At 30.7% G+C, this 19,109-nt stretch overlaps 2 protein-coding genes across 4 annotated transcripts in view; one reads left to right on the forward strand and one right to left on the reverse strand.

The window, feature by feature from the left end:
- LOC108750945 overlaps positions 1-8,805 on the reverse strand; it is a 50,470-nt gene extending 41,665 nt beyond the window's left edge. The window contains exons 1-7 of the mRNA XM_018490823.1: positions 8,745-8,805; positions 7,599-7,805; positions 7,256-7,523; positions 6,941-7,176; positions 6,746-6,876; positions 6,576-6,667; positions 5,790-5,930 (exon numbers count right to left, since the gene is read on the reverse strand). Coding sequence (XP_018346325.1) covers positions 5,790-5,930; positions 6,576-6,667; positions 6,746-6,876; positions 6,941-7,176; positions 7,256-7,523; positions 7,599-7,787 — 1,057 coding nt within the window. The 5' untranslated portion in view covers positions 7,788-7,805; positions 8,745-8,805. The remainder of the gene's footprint in view (positions 1-5,789; positions 5,931-6,575; positions 6,668-6,745; positions 6,877-6,940; positions 7,177-7,255; positions 7,524-7,598; positions 7,806-8,744) is intronic.
- A 341-nt stretch (positions 8,806-9,146) lies between these two features.
- LOC108750946 (general transcription factor IIH subunit 1) lies at positions 9,147-12,722 on the forward strand. 3 transcript variants are annotated; one of them, XM_018490824.1, is made up of 8 exons: positions 9,147-9,348; positions 9,900-10,102; positions 10,317-10,518; positions 10,614-10,770; positions 10,847-11,386; positions 11,479-11,806; positions 12,009-12,184; positions 12,281-12,722. In XM_018490824.1, exons 1-8 carry the CDS (start codon positions 9,218-9,220, stop codon positions 12,401-12,403), a joined length of 1,860 nt encoding a protein of 619 aa, XP_018346326.1. In that variant the 5' UTR covers positions 9,147-9,217; the 3' UTR covers positions 12,404-12,722. The 3 variants fall into 3 exon arrangements, with proteins under 3 accessions (XP_018346326.1, XP_018346327.1, XP_018346328.1); XM_018490825.1 differs by having other exon boundaries at positions 9,277-9,354; XM_018490826.1 differs by lacking the exon at positions 9,147-9,348 and adding an exon at positions 9,807-9,822.
- Positions 12,723-19,109: the final 6,387 nt, after the last annotated feature.

The following is a 19,109-nucleotide window of genomic DNA, read 5'->3' on the forward strand; positions in this document are numbered from 1 at the left end:
TTTTTTGCGTTAACTCGTGTGGCACCCATACATCGAGCTTCTTTTTGTATCCAGCCTTATTTAAATGGTTCCAAACAGTTTTTTATGCAATGTTTAGCTCCTGGGCAATCGAAACAGTGCTTACATGACGGTCGGACTCGACGATTTCCATTATTTTATCGACATTTTCGACAATTGGCCTTCCAGAGCGTGGTGCATCTTTGACATCAAAATTACCGGAACGGAATCGACGAAACCAAAATTGCGCAACATTGACTGTTATAATATCAGGACCATAAACACTATTCACATTTTCAGCCGCCTGGCTTGCGTTTTCGCCTTTATCGAAGAAAAACTGTAAAATATGGCGTATTTTCTCTTTGTTGGTGTCCATCTTTGACACGCGCTCAAACAATACTGACTCAATCACAAAACTGTCTGAGAAGTTTTTTTAGTACGAAATCTTATCTTTCTAACGCCGTTTGGCGTAACCCGATCGCACTTATACAACGCGAGATACAGATTACTAAAGCCATCTATTGGAAAAATAATAGATTTCTTTTTACTACACCTAATAATATGTAAAACAATTAAAATAATGGAACAAAAAAATTACTAGCAATATCTTATGCCGTTATACATAATTGTTAATTTTATATGTTAATAAATATTTTCAAAACAACATAAAAATTGTAAGATGTTCATTTGATATATACACATCGTCCATTTGACATATATTCTAGCTTTTTTCATCGAAGAATATAAATTTCTTGTAAATTGTATGTTCAGTTTAAATGAAACTTTACGATAACAAATTTAAGTGTTTGCTTTATAATAACGATTTTTCAATTACTGTACTTATAACGAGTGTCTTAATTTAAAAGAGAATAACTACAAAATAAGGTTATATCTTCAACTTGTAATATAAAATTCTATAAATTTAGAATAAAATATCTTCAAAATGATATGGTAAAAGCCAATAAAATTTTTTTAGATATTATTGATATTAACTTTTGTATTACATATATATTATAAACTTGTCTTATATCTCATCAAATGCGAGAACCTCCTTAAATGTTCAGAGTCATGATTTTGACATTATAGATCTATTTTCTGTGGCTGAATTAATGCACTCTTTTGAAACTTAAAGTTAGATAGATATATGTTTAATATTTGATAAAAACAAAAAAGTTCTAGTGCAGTCTAATGCAGAAATATATATAATAATAATAAAAGCAGATCTTATACAGGGTATCCCAAAATAATCACCAAATATTTTGCTGGTAGAGCGGACTAAAAATCCTCTATCATTTTGCAATAATTAACAAAATATTAATTATTAAAAATCATCAGATATTAATTTTCAATAATTTTTTACTCAGGTACTATAAACTTTACAGAAAAACAGTAAGAGACAAAAATTGTTTATTTTCTTCTCATAGAATTCTAAGAATTTTTTCAGAATTTTTTATCAACTTTTTAGTACTGCATTGGTAACTATTTTTACCAACATGAAAAAATAAGGTACTAAAAGTTCTGAAAAAATTCTCAGAATTCTATGAGAAAAAAATAAATAATTTTTGTCACTTGCTGTTTTTCTATAAAGTTGATAGTACTTGAGTAAAAAATTATTGAAAACTAATATTCAACAATATTTAGTAATATACAAGATGTTTATAAAGTCTATTACAGTCCCTTTATTTTGGAAACAATTCAAAATTATGAAAAATCACGAAATACGTTTTCATTTATTTCGAGGGGCTTCTTTTAAGAGAATAGGTATATACATCTAAACCGATCAAAACAAGGTCTAATTTTGCAAATTTTTTGTGAAAAAACGGCTAGAGATAAAGTCGGGTTAGTAAATTTGTAAAGATCGTACTTTTCTTACCATTAATATTTTTAAAAATAATATAAAATGGAGACGCTATTCAAATTTTCGTACATCATGTTTTACAAAACGGGATTTGCGGTGACCATTGCTATTCGCACAAGACTCGTCTGAAAACGAAGTGGCACAAGTTTTATAAAATTGAAACATAGATCTTGTGCTTAACGGAGCCGTTTTTTTAAATATTGCGTTTGAACAAAATGACAGCTAGTCAAAGTTAACATGATTTTTCACAAAAAATTTTGCTCATTTTTGACTACGAAAAAAAAACTAAACATCGTAAGAAAAAATCTCTCTATGTCAAGAACTAGTTTTCAGTATATAAGAGTGTGTAAAATTGCAAATCGAGCCGTCTTCAAGATATAATAGTCACGTGTTTTAGAAACTATGTTTTGAGAAAAACGCGTTTAAAGTTTTTTAGTTTATATTTTTCGTTGTTAACGTTTCCTTTTCAGTTGCTCGTCCAGACAAAACTGTTACCCAACTAACCGTCCGCATTTTTAAATGCTTTGAGGCTTGTTATTGATAAATACAATAAATAGAAAAAGACCCTTCTTTGACCTGCGCGAATTTGAACCGTCTTGTCGCAGATGTGCCTGTCGTCTTCAACGCGCTCGAACCTTCTGATCTATAATTTCGAATAACTCCCCTATTTTTCGCTGGATTTATAACTCTACAAAAACATTCTTAAAACATTATACTTTAAAAATATGTATAAAAAAATCGATTTTTTCACCATCTCTATAGATGTATACTCCATTCAACGAGAGAATGCCCTCGAATCGGATGAAAACTCGTCCGTTTGCACAGGTCTTCGTTGTACAACGTTACATTATCTCCTATGAGCAAACCGAAGTCATTCTCTCGTTGAACAGAGTATGTGTACGTCCTTAAAGAGATTGAGGCTGTCCTAACTCAAAAATTTCAAATAAAACTCCTCATAGCATATCATTTGAAAGGACATAAAAAAAGAAAATTTTTGGTTTAATGCAAAAATAGATACGTTGACCGGTTTGAGAGTCATTCAATGTTAAAATTTGAAAAATTCTATTTTGTTTTTACCTTCAATACATGTTAGATTTATTGCAGCAACTGTTTAAAATAGACACTATTCACTTCTTGACATTGAAATAATCGATTATGAAATTACTATCCTAGTTCTGCACGAACTGTCGATGTCCGAAGCATTTTCGACTACTGTTTTTCGCAGTGCGTAAGGTACATTGGCAGAAATTCTATACGTGAATTACAGTGAATTACGTTTACACAGTTTGATTTACGCCGAACTTATGATATCGATGTTAGGAAACTGGCCAATCACAGTCATTCCATTCTTCAGAGGAATAGCTATAATTAGCCAGTTTCATTACATCGATGTTATAACTTTGGCGTAAATCGAACCGTGTAAATGTAGTCAATGTACTCAAACACGTTCCGAATCACAGCGGATTACGGCAGCTTGTAAAAATATCTAATAAAATATTTCAGAATGTAAAAGAGAAATTTCATAATCAAATATTTTATTGTGAAGATTTGAACAATACTCATTTTGAACAATTACTGCAATAAATATGACACTTATTGAAGGGTAAGAACAAACGAAATTTTTCAAATCTTTCAAACAAATGAAAATTTGACATTGAATAACTTCCGAACGAGTCTACCTATCAACTTCCGTTTTGGACGGAAGAAGGAGAACAAACAACTTTCTTTTTCCATGCCCTTCATATTATATACTACATATAGAGTTCCATTTGAATTTTTTTAGTTAGGGATGGGGACACCCCCTTGGGAAGGGCAACTTCTCTAATTCCCTTAAAAAAGTAACTCCTCGAAAATCGAACACGTATTTTGATTTTTCATAATTTTGATTTGTTTTCAAAATATAAGGATGGTAAGAGACTTTATAGGCACCTTGTATACCTATCTGACTTTAAGTTCCAAAAATGTATACGAGTATAATCATGACCTTAGACAATATTTAAGACTCTTGAGTACGCACTTCAGCCATATTGAATCGTGACGTCATAAACGAGAAATGTGTCATAAGCGTTGATTGTCTTGCAATTTATAAATAGAGAGAATTTTAATAATAAAAATAAAATAATAAAATCGCTTTAAAATACTTGTAAAAATGGACCTGAAACTATCTCTATCTCCCCTGGCAGTCAGTAAAGAATCACATAAAAGACATAAATTGCGTTTATTAGTTTTTACTCAATGCGCATGTGTAGTCTATTTTCATTTCACAAGCTTTTTTTTTTATTATTTACTGACTGTCATGGCAGATGAGAATAGTCTCAGCCCATTTTTACAAGTGTTTTAAAGCGGTCTCATCATTTCATTTCATTCAAATTCTCTTTATTTATTTGTATAGCATGCAAGAAAAATCAACGTATCATTTCTCGCTTATGACATCACGATCCAATATATGGCTAAGGTGATTACTAAGGAGGATTAAAAGATTTTAGTCGTCAATTGGACACCTTGCTAATATCGACAATATCTTAATTTTTAATACGTCATAATACTCGAAAAAAATTTGATGAAAAGTACCTCTATTTACAATTTATATATTAAATTTATATATAATTTATTTCTTTTTATTTATGATTTATATATTAACTCTCAGCATAAGTTCTGGGTTACGTACATTCAAACTGTATAAAACAATGCTAAACCATAAAAATAGAGAAGACTAGGAGATAAAAAGTTTCATACACCTCTTCTATTAATCCCTCTCCCCCTCCCTCCCCCCACAACATGCTGTGAGAATTGAACGAGAATTTACTCTAATCGTTAATTGTCAATATTCTAGTGTATTACACCCACGGCTCCAGAGACATATCTCGGAAGTACAAATCTCGACAATCTTATTTTAATAATTCAAGAATTTGTGTGTATAATAAGTTTTATTTATCGTTAATAAATGAAAATAAGTTGATTTATAGCATTTTTTACATTATTTAATAAAAATTCAAAACACTTGAAACAAAGTCTGAATAAATATATAGCTCGATATTCTTAGAAAGTGTTTAGCAATATTTTTCACGTAAGTATGTCATTTTTATATTATAATTGTGCATTATTTTACTGTTTATAAAGTTTAAACTCATTTATTAGATTGTTGACCTAATTTCACCTTGCCGAACAAATATACTTTCCGAAACTAATCGAAATAATGGTATGTTTTTCTTAAAGCACATTCGATTACCTTTAAAACCCCGCTAGAAAAATCTCTCAACAGTTTTCTCGTTAAAACTACGAATTTTCAAAGAAAACCTAGTTTTCTCGCAAACTTCAATGTTTTTATTTCTCTTTTTTCCTGAATATTTCGAATATCTTAAATTTTTCGATTTTTGTGTCCATTCATTCTTCTTTCGGAATTTTTGGCGTTTCGATTAAAAAAAATTTGTTCGTGATTGAAATCGTGAGGGTAACACACTCATGTGCTCCAAAATCTCGAATCATATATAGCGTGCCAGCTGAGAGTTGAAATACCTAGCACTTTGAAAAACACTCGAAATCAACTACAAAAATAAAAATAGGAAATAAAAAATAGGAATTTGCATTAAAAAATTTCGAAATGATTTTTACGTGACTCCAACAATGCTATCCAAAAGAGTGTTCTGATTCCCACCTCAATGCTTTTCGAGTGTCATATCATTCTCATTCAACATTCAGTAAATAACAAGGATGATATAACATCTGGAGCATCCAGATCTCTGTCCAAATATGTTCCAAGGTCACACTAACATTTCCATTAATACGACACTTAGAATCCTATATTTTTTGTCCAAAAAATTTTTTAAGGAAGTATACATTTCTTGAAAAAGTAAACTGACTGGTTGCTCTTATACCTTATATGACTGTATTAATTTGTATATTCTTGCAGAACAATTCTGTGAATAACATTTACCAAAAATTCTAAATGTTTCTTCTTCTTGCAAAATAGGTAAATTTCTCCTTCCAGTTTTTTCTATGACTTTAATATTAACGATGGATTTTTCTGGTAGTGATGCTCCAAACATTAATTCTGAAATTCTTGCAAGAGGAAAATCTAAAAAATATTTGTGGTATTACAAAATTGTCACAATAATATACAGAGTGTTTAGCGTAATGGTCCGCACGATTTTTCAGACACTTTCGACAATTAAAAAAGATTGAAGTGAGTATTCATCTGTTTTATACAGGCTACAACATGCGATAAAAAGATGTTTAAAAATTTGTTTTTATAAGGAAATCAAATTCATCTTAAATTTTTGAAATAACATATAATTTTTGTTCCATAATATTATAGGAATCTTCAAGACAAATTCAAATCACTGTCGAAATGTCACTTTTATTGATATTTTATTGATTTTATTACATATATTATTAAATAAGTAGATGTATGTATATATTATATGTATGTATGTATGTTCTATGTTCTAGTCAGAGATTGCTGTACAAATAATGTTACAAATTTGATATTAAATATCAATAAAATCAATAAAACATCAATAAAACATTTCGATATTAGTTTAAATTTGTTAAGTTGTAATTAAAGTTGTAGCCTGTGTAAAACAGACGAATATTCACCTTTTAACTGTTTTTTAAGTCGGAAGTATCTGAGAAATCGTGCGGACTGTTATGCTAAACATCTTAAAATAAAGTCAGTAAATCGCTAAATATCTTTTAAATAATTTTACAATAGTATACTCACAAATATTAAATGTCTTCAGTTGATAATCATTTTTCTTGTAAATATTAGCTTGTACACATACTTCTTTCATTTTTAGATTCCTATTCGTGATTCTATTAAATACATATTAGTTATAGATACTTTGAATGTTAAGTTCATAAAAATCAAATTTAGATTGTTTTTTATCTTACCGATTTATTGGGATAACATATTTGCACTTATCAATAGAAGAATTTGTATATAACATTTGTGGTTCCCTTAGTTTAATATTTCCAGATTCTAATAATTTAGAACGTTCTTGAAGATTTCCTATTTCTAGATTCTATACATTAATAGATAATGTTATCATATATTTTTGTGATATCAAGCAAAAGAATAAAACTCACTTGTAATTCTAATTGTGTTTTTAGCTGTTCTTTTTCTTTATAAATTTTGTTAATCTCTGATCTATGACGATTGGCTTGTTCTTCAATTAAACGCATCTTTTCTAATTTCTCATTTTCAACTCGTAACTGAGTTTGTTGTAGTTGTTGCCGTAAAAATGCAGTTTCACCATCTTTAGTTATAAAATCATTCAATAATTTTTTGTTTTCAGTTTTTAATTTTTCCAATTCTTTACCATCTATAGATATATATAAAAGAAATTATGAAAATAAAGATATTTTATAATTATTAGTATTGTATTTCCACAATGATATTACCATGTACAATAATTTTGTTCTTTTGGAAAGTTGAATTATGATCTTTTTTATCTATTAACTTATTTCTAAATTGAGAATAATTCATTTCTGTTATGTTTTGATGATTCTGACTTGTACTCTGTACATTTGTTAACAACTGTGAATTAGACTTTTCTATAGCTTGTGGTAATTTTGAACATGTTTCATTATAGGCAGTTGTTCTCTCTGGGAAAGCTGATTTCACCGAATTCAAATCATGTAGTCTTAAATTATTTAACAAGTTAGTCTCCTTGAAAGTAAAGATTCAGATTATAAATAAATTCCATGACACATTTTAAAATTAAACTTACAACAACAGCATTACCTGTACACAAGCTTGAGATGCAATCAAATCCATTTCTTCAATATCTTCTTCGTCAAAATCATCACCCCAAAGATCATCATTTTGAGCGTTTTTATTTGTAGAAATTTCTTCCTGTGTTCTATGATACTTCAAATTCTTATTAGGAATATCAAATTTTGCCCGTTTCGCAGGCATACGATAATCATCCATTATTGTCGTCTCGGAGTGCTTAAAAGTGTGATATTCGTAATAATGCTAGCCCTTAAGGTGCATTTACATGTAAGTGTTAAATAATAAAGTAAAGGCTTAAACACAATAGGCACAGGCAATAGGCACCGACGAGGTACTATTAAAGACTGTCGACCCTGAACAAATTTTCGGCGGTATAAAAAGAGCCCCAAGGGCCCGAAGGTAATTGAAGAACGCTGACATTATCGACAATTAATATAAATTTGCTATTATTAACATAAACATTTGATTCATACATTATTAAATTCATGATTTTTTATTACATAAATGTACCATAAATAAATATACATACTTATAAAGCTATAATATTCTATGTGTATTGCAAAAAAATTACAATTTTTTCTCTGCAGTTATTATCTCTGTTGATAATCAAATTTTGATGATAGCACTGAAATCACAATTTCAAAAAAATCGAGTATTATTGAGTTCTAAATACGTCCACTAAACTAATAAATCATAAAATTAGTACAATTTTCAGTTTTTAATTCTAAATTACTTCAATATTCGCAAGGACGCCAACCCCCGTAACGATGTCGGTCTTTAATTATCTTGTCGGTGGCACAGGCAACAGGGAATAACGAGCTGTCCAATTAGAACTCTGATGTGTAAGTTTGATATTAAATCCCAGGTTCTACTGCCTGTACCTATTATGTAAAAGCCTTTACAAGCTGGCGTTTTATCCCTACTCCACCGCTACGCAAAGCAGAGTTAAAAAGCTGTTCGCTATCGCCTCTTTTTATGGAGTGAATAAAAAAAGCTGGTAAAATTATTTCCACTATGCCGTGAATACAGAAGCGTTGAACAAACAATTCAAAAAATTGACCAATCAAAAAATGCTTTGAAATATTTGACCAATCAAGTGGGCCATAGTCAGAATCAGCGTTGCTTTGCTTATATTATAGTTGGACAATGTCGAACTTCGAGCGTTTATTCCCTGGATTCGTCATTTTGGCGAAAATTGATGGAGATGATTGATGATATCAGTGTGCCAGCATTGCAGCTAATACGGTGGCAAGATTCTAATCCAGCTAGCAATTCAGCAGGAAAACAAGTATCGTATGCCGCAGCCTATCAGATATCAGTTACACCGGAAAATACGGTTTCTGATACGTTAAAATCTTAATATTTATTCTTATTTCTAATATTTCCTCCATTGTGCACAAGGCCTTTATATTCGAAAAATTTCAGATAAATTTCCGCTAGCGGATTTTGCTGTCACTATTTTTGCTGATAAATACGCAAAATTATTCATTTTATATGTGTGTGCAGTTTACACGACGGACACGAGATAGTAACGATAGATAAATACGTCTAGTAGAGGAAGCGATGACGACTTGAGCCGTCACTTGAGTAACCTAGTGCCGTCAGTCGCCACAGATCGGCACAGGTCGATGTCGATAGTATTATCGTCTGTCCGTGGCCGCGCTTGCGATGCGTCTACTGCCGTGGTGTGTTTCTGCACATGGCCGTGCCGCTTGGCGGATCTTTACGTTGTTCCGTGGCATTCGGCAATCCGCCACTGGTAAACGTGCGTTTTTACAACGAATTTTGCTCGCTGTTAACGGGAAACGCGTTTCTTTCACTGAAATGTGTGGAAAGCTGATTTTCGTGACGCGAGAGATACTCGGTCGATGGGAAATGCACGACTATTTATCTTTCACGCTCACTGTTAACTTGCATGAGTTCTTATCACAGACATCGTTTGGTATTTGACGCACCGCGATGCGAATTGTTATTTCCTCGAAACGATTTCTCGTCGCGATCGTCACGCTTCATGTATTTTTTTTCCAAAGAAATTCGAAGTGATTATACAGAGATGCATCGAGTACAATCATCATGCGATATTCAAGGACATGAAAATGTCTCGAATTCTATGGAACAATACATCTCACATTTTCTATTCTACAACTTTATAAGAATTTTTTTGTCACACACATGCAAAATAAGTGATACGTTCTCTGTTTCCATAATGATCATTCTTATCAGTCAATCTCTTGTACAAAAAAATTTTTTGTTTTTTAAAATAATATATATATCTGTGCATAATTATTCTTAATAGGATATAATTTTTAGGATTGTATTTACTGTTTTTAAAAAAATTGTATTACGCTTCACATCCACCATGACTACATCCTCGGAAGATGTCCTGATGCAAGTGAGTCAAGTGCGTTATAAAAAAGGAGATGGTACCTTATATGTGATGAATGAACGAATAGCATGGATGCTTGATAACAGAGATACTGTTTCTGTCAGCCATAAGTATGCTGATATTAAATGTAAGACTTTAAGAAGTTGTGTATAAATATAACTGATTGATGTAATTATGTGTTCAATAATGTGTTAGCTTATATACATATACACACATATATATGTATATATATATATATATATATATATATTGTTATGTTTATTTGTATATGTTATTGTGAAATAATAATATAAATTATACACCAATATCAATAAACAAATAAAATTATTGAGTCTTTGTAGTACAAAAAATATCACCAGAGGGAAAATCAAAAATACAACTACAGGTTGTGTTACATGATGGTACATCATCTACATTTCATTTTGTAAATAAAAATGGACAAGAAGCACAAATTAAAGATCGCGATGATGTAAAGGAGTTATTGCAACAGTTACTACCAAAATTTAAGCGGAAAGTTAACAAGGAGTTAGAAGAAAAAAATAGGTAAGGTTAATTTAATTTAAGCTAATATTTGTGAAGAGAGTACTTCACGAATAATTGATGAGACAATTTGTTTACAAATACATTCCTTTTTTTAGAACTCTTCAAGAACATCCTATGTTGCTTCAATTATATCGTGATCTAGTAATCACGCAAGTTATATCATCGGAAGAATTTTGGTCACAACATGCCGCAGAGTATACACAAGCTAAAAAGATACAACGTCAAGAGATAGGTGTTAATAGTGCTTTCCTGGTAATAATGCTTCCTTTTATGTTAGATTTTTGCTCAACACATAAATTATATATAATGGATTAATCGAATTTTTTAGGCAGATATCAAGCCACAAACTGATGGCTGCAATGGATTAAAATACAATTTAACTGTCGATGTGATAGAATGTATATTTAAGACTTATCCAGCTGTTAAAAGAAAACATCAAGAAAATGTGCCTCATAAAATGCCAGAGTCAGATTTCTGGACAAAATTCTTTCAATCACATTATTTTCACAGAGACCGTATCAATACTGGGACCAAGGATCTTTTTACCGAATGTGCCAAAATAGATGATCAAGAACTTAAGAAAGATCTTCAAACTGGGATAAATGATCCTTTGGTAGATATTACTTCCTTTGAAGATCAAACACTAGATGAAAATTATGGAAGTGGTTGTAGTAAAGCAGATAAAACATCTGGAAATATAGTACATCAAAATATGATCAAGAGATTTAATCAACATAGCATAATGGTTATGAAAGCTAGCACTGCCAAACAGTTGATACAAACCAATCAACCACAATTAAATGGATCTACACCATCTGCAAGTAAAATAACAAACAATGAACCAGATGATGAACCAAAGACTAAAAAAGTACAACTTTCCTTTCCATTTGATTTATTTATCATTTATGTTTGCTGGGATTGAGGATGATTTATTTAATCTTTTCAAATACATTTTTACAGCGTAGAATACAAGAGAAGATAACTTATGATGATCTTGATAAGAGCTGTGACATAAATACAAATAATGGAGCACCGTTAAATCTGATGCATGTAGATAGATATTTGCATGGACCTATACCAGATTACGGAAGTATAGAACCAACTTTGGAAGAATTGTTTATTACATTAAATCACTTAAAAAAAGAAGCTTCTGGATGGTTATCCGGTAGTACATTACCGCGACAAACAGCTACTTCTTTAGTTAGTCCAGCTGCGGCAGTATCAGCTTTAGGTGAATTAACACCTGGTGGATCTTTAATGAAAGGTTTCCGAGAAGAAAGTCTTGGACGTAAGAATATATTCTTTATATTACAAATGACAGTATATATAATTCACTTGTCTTAGCGCCGAGACACTACCGTGTCTTCAGATATTCAGTAAATTATTATTAGTAACTTCACATTCTTTAGTCAATGTGCAATAATGTACATATATATATAGATATAAATACATAAGCATAGATAAATAATTATGTAAAATACATATTATAGAATTAATACCGAAAGATTTAGAGAAGGAATTACGTAACGTGTATGTGTGTACATGTGAGTTGTTGAGACACTTTTGGCGAAGTTTTCCTCCGACAACACCACAGCTTGAAGAAAAAGCAATCAGAATGCACGAAGCTTTACATAGATTTCATTCCGCTAAACTAAAACCCTTTGAAGTAAGTAAATATTTATTTCACATATACAAATAAGCAGCATTTATTTATTTATACAAAATTCATTATTCTATAATATACGAATTCCATTTCTCCCAGGATCGTGTGCAAAGAGAATTCTCTGCGGTTAGTCAACACTTGACGAGTCATCTTAATCAATTGTTAACTACCGCATATAGGAAGTTTGCGGTATGGCAACAGCGAAAAATGCAAATGAGGTAGCCCTTCATTAAGGTCTCCGTAAAACAGTAACGTAAATAAAACAGCAATATTGATTACATATTGCATTTCTTAATGTTACCGTAATTAGATATTAATGTCGATGTATTTTACAAGAAAAAAAACCAAAGCTATGCCGGATCTATGCGTCCAGGTGCTACTACATATTATTTATTTATTTTTTTTTAACGCGATTATAACTTTTTTAATTTTCGTTTTTTAAACTCCAAATCCAATCACGATCGATACGTTAATTTGCTTATAAGAAATACCATTTTCAGCTTATTTATTTATTTTTATAGCAAATACATTTAAAAATGCACAGACATTCTAAAAATATCTTACATTCTGGAAAATATGTGTTTATAAATTTATGTAAGAAAATTATGTAGTTGCATACAATTATCTATCATCTATAATATGCGACTGTTTTAGTTCAATTTGAGAGAGATGAGCGATTACAAATATTGTATGATATCAAAGTAACTGTGATACCGCCACTGTAATCAAGTTTGTTAAAAGTTAGTTAATTTGTTTTGATAATCCCTTCGTGATTACAATTTGTATCAATTGTATTTTATTGATTCATACACAATACTTTGTTACTATTATAGTTATATAACAGTAATTATATTTATTATTTGATTTCTGCTTATTTTCGTATAATATGCGAAGGTTGGAACGATCCTTTTTGTAGTTGCGATTAAGTCAATACGTTTAAATTTAAATCTCTAGATGTCTCAACGAAGTTGTACATTTCCTATCATTTATTCTATCAAGGACACAGTGGCATTGGTATACTTTATGATATCTGCGATATACTCAACTAAGTGTCTTAATTGTTGAATCCTATTTTTCTTTCGTGCTACTAGGTATGGCGATCTGTGAGTTTTCGTAAACTACTTACTTGGTCTTTACCGTAGCAATAAAATTTGGCATTTGTAAGAATATAAGCGGTACCTATACTTCTCAATTGATTGACGCTATTGTAATTATTATTTAAGGGCCAGCAATAGTGACGAGAAAACTCATTTACACTTTATTTGCGGTGCAGATACATGTCTGCACCATATATTTGGCCTTGTAGAAAAAATATTTTGTCATGAAATTTGTTTTTTTACTTATATTTTACGAAATTATGAAGTCTCCTAAAGAGCCGAATTTTGAAAGTTTATTCTTAAAGATAGTATAATAAATAAAATTATCTGTTTGTTACTCATGGTACGGATATAATTGCGAGGTATCATATTTTGTCTTGTAGAAACTCATGATTTTTTTTCGGCTTCTTTTTTTATAAAGCTGCAAAGGTGCATACAGAGTCGGATTTTGCAAGTAGTTTAAACATAATAAATAAAATGTGCATCTCATCTGCATTATAATGCAAATCAAATGAAACATTGAATTTTTATTGTAAATTTTTCCGTAAACTTTTTTCCGAAAAAAAAAAAAAGGAAATGCTCTGTACGCATCTTCAGCTGATTTTCCTGATTGTGAATATCATAATTATATTGTGATTTTCTCAATATTATAGCTATAATTTAGAATGAAAGAAATTTGTTTTCGACAGAGATCTCCACCATGACTCCTGCCGCCCTAAGAGCCGGTTGTTCCATCTTCGAATAAACTGTGTAACTTGTCTACTGGATAAACAAAAGAGTAAGAGCATAAGAGAATAAGACAGTAAGATAGTGAGCTGAAATTTAATGAAAGATGGAACAACTCAGTCTAAGTAGTAAAATATATTCTTACATTATATATGATTATAATAAATATTATTGTGATGACAAATTTTCAATATCACACCTGGATCTTCTCTTTTACCCTACTCTTTCATTTTTAATACATATATATCTCCCGTACTTTAAAAGTAATATTCAAAAAATTTGATTTTCAAATTATTACTACAGTATATACAGTAGCGCAACTTCAGATTTCAGCGAACGCAAAATTGAACTGCACATACGCAAACTAAGGAGATAACCAATTACGTAACTGACTTTCTGTCGCACTTCTTTCTATTTCTCTTGTGGCGACTCGCCACCAGAGGTCCAACGGGACTCGCTTGGATTCGTGAAAGCACCGCAGTCACGCGAAGTTCCTTTAAATAGAATAATTTAAATTGATTCCAAGGTATCTAAGGCAAGATTCACACTACGAATATATCGCGTTATTGATGAGTAATAGTGTGGCACCGAGACGAAATGCCACGGCCGACCAAACAGTTTCGAGTTTGGCCTCCTTAGTGGACGAATTCCGTTATTTCGTTTATAATATGTAGCCATCCGCTACACTCTATAGCGCTTTCTTTTTTAAATGCCATTAAATGCCCAATCGCCAATAGACATCTTATGATAGAAGTGTATTTGAAGAGAAAAATACGAACAACGTTATGCACGGTTAAAGTACAAATTCACACAGCGAGAAGATCGCCGCGATTAAAGATCACGTGAACATTCGCTAGCTAGTAATCGCTGTTTGCTAAAATTTTTCAGCTTTTAGCGAATGTTCATGAATATTCGACACAAGTTACAAATCTGGAGATACTAGTAGTGTCTCGGCGCTAATCTATATAAACAGCTATATAAAGATCGTCTATATGCAAAATGGAAATAATAAATGTAAAAGAAGAAAAATTATATATATTCAATTTAATTTTAGGACATCGCATATGTTCGAATAAAATTGTATAAAATTACGATTATATCCTATAAATAATATTATGTAAACTTATAAAATACAAACACGGTCAACTGAAATATAGCTGCAACTGCAGCTGCTTTCCTTCTTCGTACATTTATTTGATAGTAAAAATACTGATATAATTTACTATAATTTAATAATCACTACATTTGTTGGTTATATCAAGTAATCCAATTTATAACTGAGTTGTTTTCCATTTAAAATAATTTTAAAAAATTTTATTTCCAATTTATTCAGTATTTATTAAATATGTAACATTTAAAGAACACTTTTAACCTCTAAACACAAACAGCTATCAGAGAGAAACCTTGCTACATAAGTTAGTATTACAAATCTATATTTATAACTTCTTTGCATTTTTTCTCCGACATCAGCTTCAGTTGAAATCCTGCAAAATTACTAGGCATGTTAAGTTAATCGGAGCTTGATGAAAGTGGCCCTAAGGGTGCGGTAAATGTAGTTATTGGTTTCTATTTAGTCAGTATCCTAGTTAGTTTCCATCGTAGCCCAACTTTAACATTTAATAATTCGCTTTGAAGCATCATGTTCTTTTCTGCCAAATTCTTTCATTTTGAGTAAAAACGTATCAAGTAAATGTATTTTTATCAAGTTTTGTAGTGATGTCCGTATTCTAAATAATTATTACAATAAATAAATAAATACAAATTTCTTATCAATAAAAAATTTGTTGCGTGCGATTTTATCTCATTTAATCTTGATTATTTTTATTTTTATTTCCAATTTTATTTATACCGATTTTTCTTTATAATCGTTTAATACATTATACCAATTTAATTATTGTATTATTAAATTATTATTATTATTATTAATTATTATTATTTAATTATTATATTATTATTTAATTATCGTATTATTTGTTATTATTTGCGATAGTTTCATGAAATTTTCAGATGGCTGTTGTACATACTTGTGGTATATGTGAAATGATCATAGTCAAAAAGAGTATTTCGACTCATGGGTATATGGAAGTATATAACCGATTATTCATAATTTTTTAATAATAATTTTTTATATCGATGTTCACATTATTTTTCAAATAAAGGATTAACCCAAAATTTTTTTTTTATATTTTCTTTTTAAATTTATATATTCATTAATGTATACAGATGCCGTTAGTTTTATTTTGTCGTAGTTTCGCTTTATTGTTGTTGTGCATAATCACATCAACTTGACAGGTCCAATATTATATCGTAATATTGTTTTTAATATAACATTTTGGACTTTTTACAGCATTTTACATAATATAATTACCGTCAAAAACTTATCGCTGCTAACCCATTTATATGAGCGACATTCGAGGTTAGCATACGAAATCACGTGACTTATTTATTGCTGAATATGAGTGACGAGTGACACCATGAATACATATCTTTAAAGAAAGTGAAAAAGCGATGTTCAGTTTTCAGTGAATAGTGACAAAGTGATATTAGTGAAAGAAGTGTTAAATTTATACAGGATGTTAAAAAAAACCATTCAGTATGTATTGACGCCTGATCCGTAGAAGGTGCTACTATCGAGAAAAACAGAAAGGTCTATGTCAAGAAATGAATGAAAAGCGGTCTATTTTGTATTACTAGCTTCTACCATAGTGGAAAGAATATAAGATAAAACATTGCGCATAATACTGCATTAACAATACTGGAAATAACCAATCAAATGTTTCCCAATATGCACTTTTTTGCGTATAATAGCGTTGGTTATACTGAAACAGCCAATCAAATGTTATCCAAATTCACTTTCCTACTGCGCATCCACAGGAATACTTTTATATTCTTTCCACCATGGCTTCTACTACGTGTCGCATGCAATGTTTACGTCAATGTTTATAAATTGCGTTCTGTATGTCCTCATTCAATTTCCATACATATTTCATATGTTAAACATATATGGAAATGGAAGAAAGATATGTGAAGCATCTTTTGTAAATATAACAAGTCATTCATGATGCTAATAAAAATGTTATCTCAGAAATGATTGAGCTTTCAAGCTATGTTCACTAAGATTTTTTTTACTTAGTATGGTGCATACTATCTATTCTACCTTTTTTAAAATAACTTGTCTTTTTAATACAAAGATATTTTTATTATTGTGTACAAATACTTTTTATTTACTAATTTAGTTATAAATTTAAATTTTTTATAAATTCTGGATATTTTATAGATTAAAAAATATTTTTCGACTATTTGTTCAAATAACATTTAAATATATATATATTTATATTTAAAGAGGCGAATGCTAGCATTTTTTGGATAGATAACAAGAAAAATTGATACTAAAGGAGAAATTAATCAAGGGGAATAATTAATCAAGGGGAAGATTGAGGGACGTCGCCCGCGAGGACGCTCGCCGAGTAGGTAGATTAACCGGTTGTGAAGGTAAAATTATTTCCATCACCCGTTTTTTCACCAATCAGCATTCGGTGTCAAAGCGCTGTTGACCGTATGAGGATCCGGGCTTAGAGACTCTCGAGAGTGGTTCACTTGCACACTGTAGTAATTGCCTACTGCCAGTCACAGCGACTTCTGCGTAGGGAGTTTTTGTATTTTCTTTCTCTCTCAAATAAGAGATGCACAAACTTCGAGCAACACATTTGCAAGAACATAGCAATCTTCATTTGTAATATTTGTATATTTTCAATAATCACATCAATTTCACAACTTATGTGGTATAATAATATTTTATAATGACATTAAATCATTATTATTTAAATTTAATAATTTTTACTTACAAACATATAAATATTACGAGGGAAAATCCTCGTACAAATCCTGAAGGCATGTTCCTGCAAATGCTTGGAATTCGCGCAACTCTTACTTGAGAGTCTCTAAGGTAAGCTGCCCAAGCCAACTCACTGACTGGGGTCCGCGGGAATTTCTACACAGCCGAGAGGATTGGAGGAGGACCACTAAAAAAGTAGTATGACACTACGCTCTAAAAGGTCGTCTACATAAGTCGCAAAATGCAGAATGCAATTCGCAGATGCATTTGCGACAGCCAATCAGAAGTGACAATAATACTAATAACAGCTTTTGATTTGAAAGGACCGAGGAAGAGGATCCTATATACCGGTGCTCTCAAAGATTTGCATATTTTGGGCAGGTTTCGGCGAGTGACCCCCGCTCGAGGCTCGGCGGTCGAGCCGCCCAGCGCTCACGCTCTGGCTCAGGAACGTCTCTGTAGCTTAAACATGCGGAGATTGTTACATTATTAAGGAATATTTTTTTTGCAAAATAAGTTTTATTTTCTTACAAAACCAAATACAAAATTTTTTAAAACATTTTGTCATAATAATTCTTGTCTACCAAAAACCATTTAATAATTGTTATAAATTTACATTGAGAAAATTTTAGAATAACTAACGCATTTTGTCATAATAATTCTTGTCTATCAGAAATCATTCATTTGTTAAAAATTTACATTGAGAAGTTTCTGTAACAGACTTGCAAAGAAATCAGGAAATACATCAAATAAATAATAAATCTGGAAATTTTGTGTTTTCCATACGAAGTCTTACAAAGTCTAAGTAACAAAGATTTTAGCGTAATAACTATTTTGTTCTATAAGCGAATATAATTTTATCATTTTAAATTCTTGAACAACGATTAATTGTTAATAGTCCTTTAACATATATAATATAACATCGTCTTTATGCAATTGTTTAACATTCTTTTTTAAAAATAGTACGCTTGTCACCTTATGCTGCTTTTCTCTTCAATTTTACAATTGATGAGGTCTTTGTAAGTGATACATATTATTAATTTTGGAAATATATACCTTCCTCTATTGTACGAGGTCTGTTCAAAAAGTATCACGAATTTTGTGTTTTTTCAAAAATTATTTATTTATTCATGAATATCTATTTTGTCCCCTTCAAAGTAATCCCCATCAGATATTATACACTTGTGCCAACGTTTTTTCCAATCCTCGAAGCACTTCAAAAAATTATTTTTTGTGATCTTGTTCAGCTCCTCCTTCGATGCCGTCTTTA

This window comes from Trachymyrmex septentrionalis, unplaced genomic scaffold (genome assembly GCF_001594115.1).
Source record: "Trachymyrmex septentrionalis isolate Tsep2-gDNA-1 unplaced genomic scaffold, Tsep1.0 scaffold39, whole genome shotgun sequence".
Lineage (NCBI taxonomy): Eukaryota > Metazoa > Arthropoda > Insecta > Hymenoptera > Formicidae > Trachymyrmex > Trachymyrmex septentrionalis.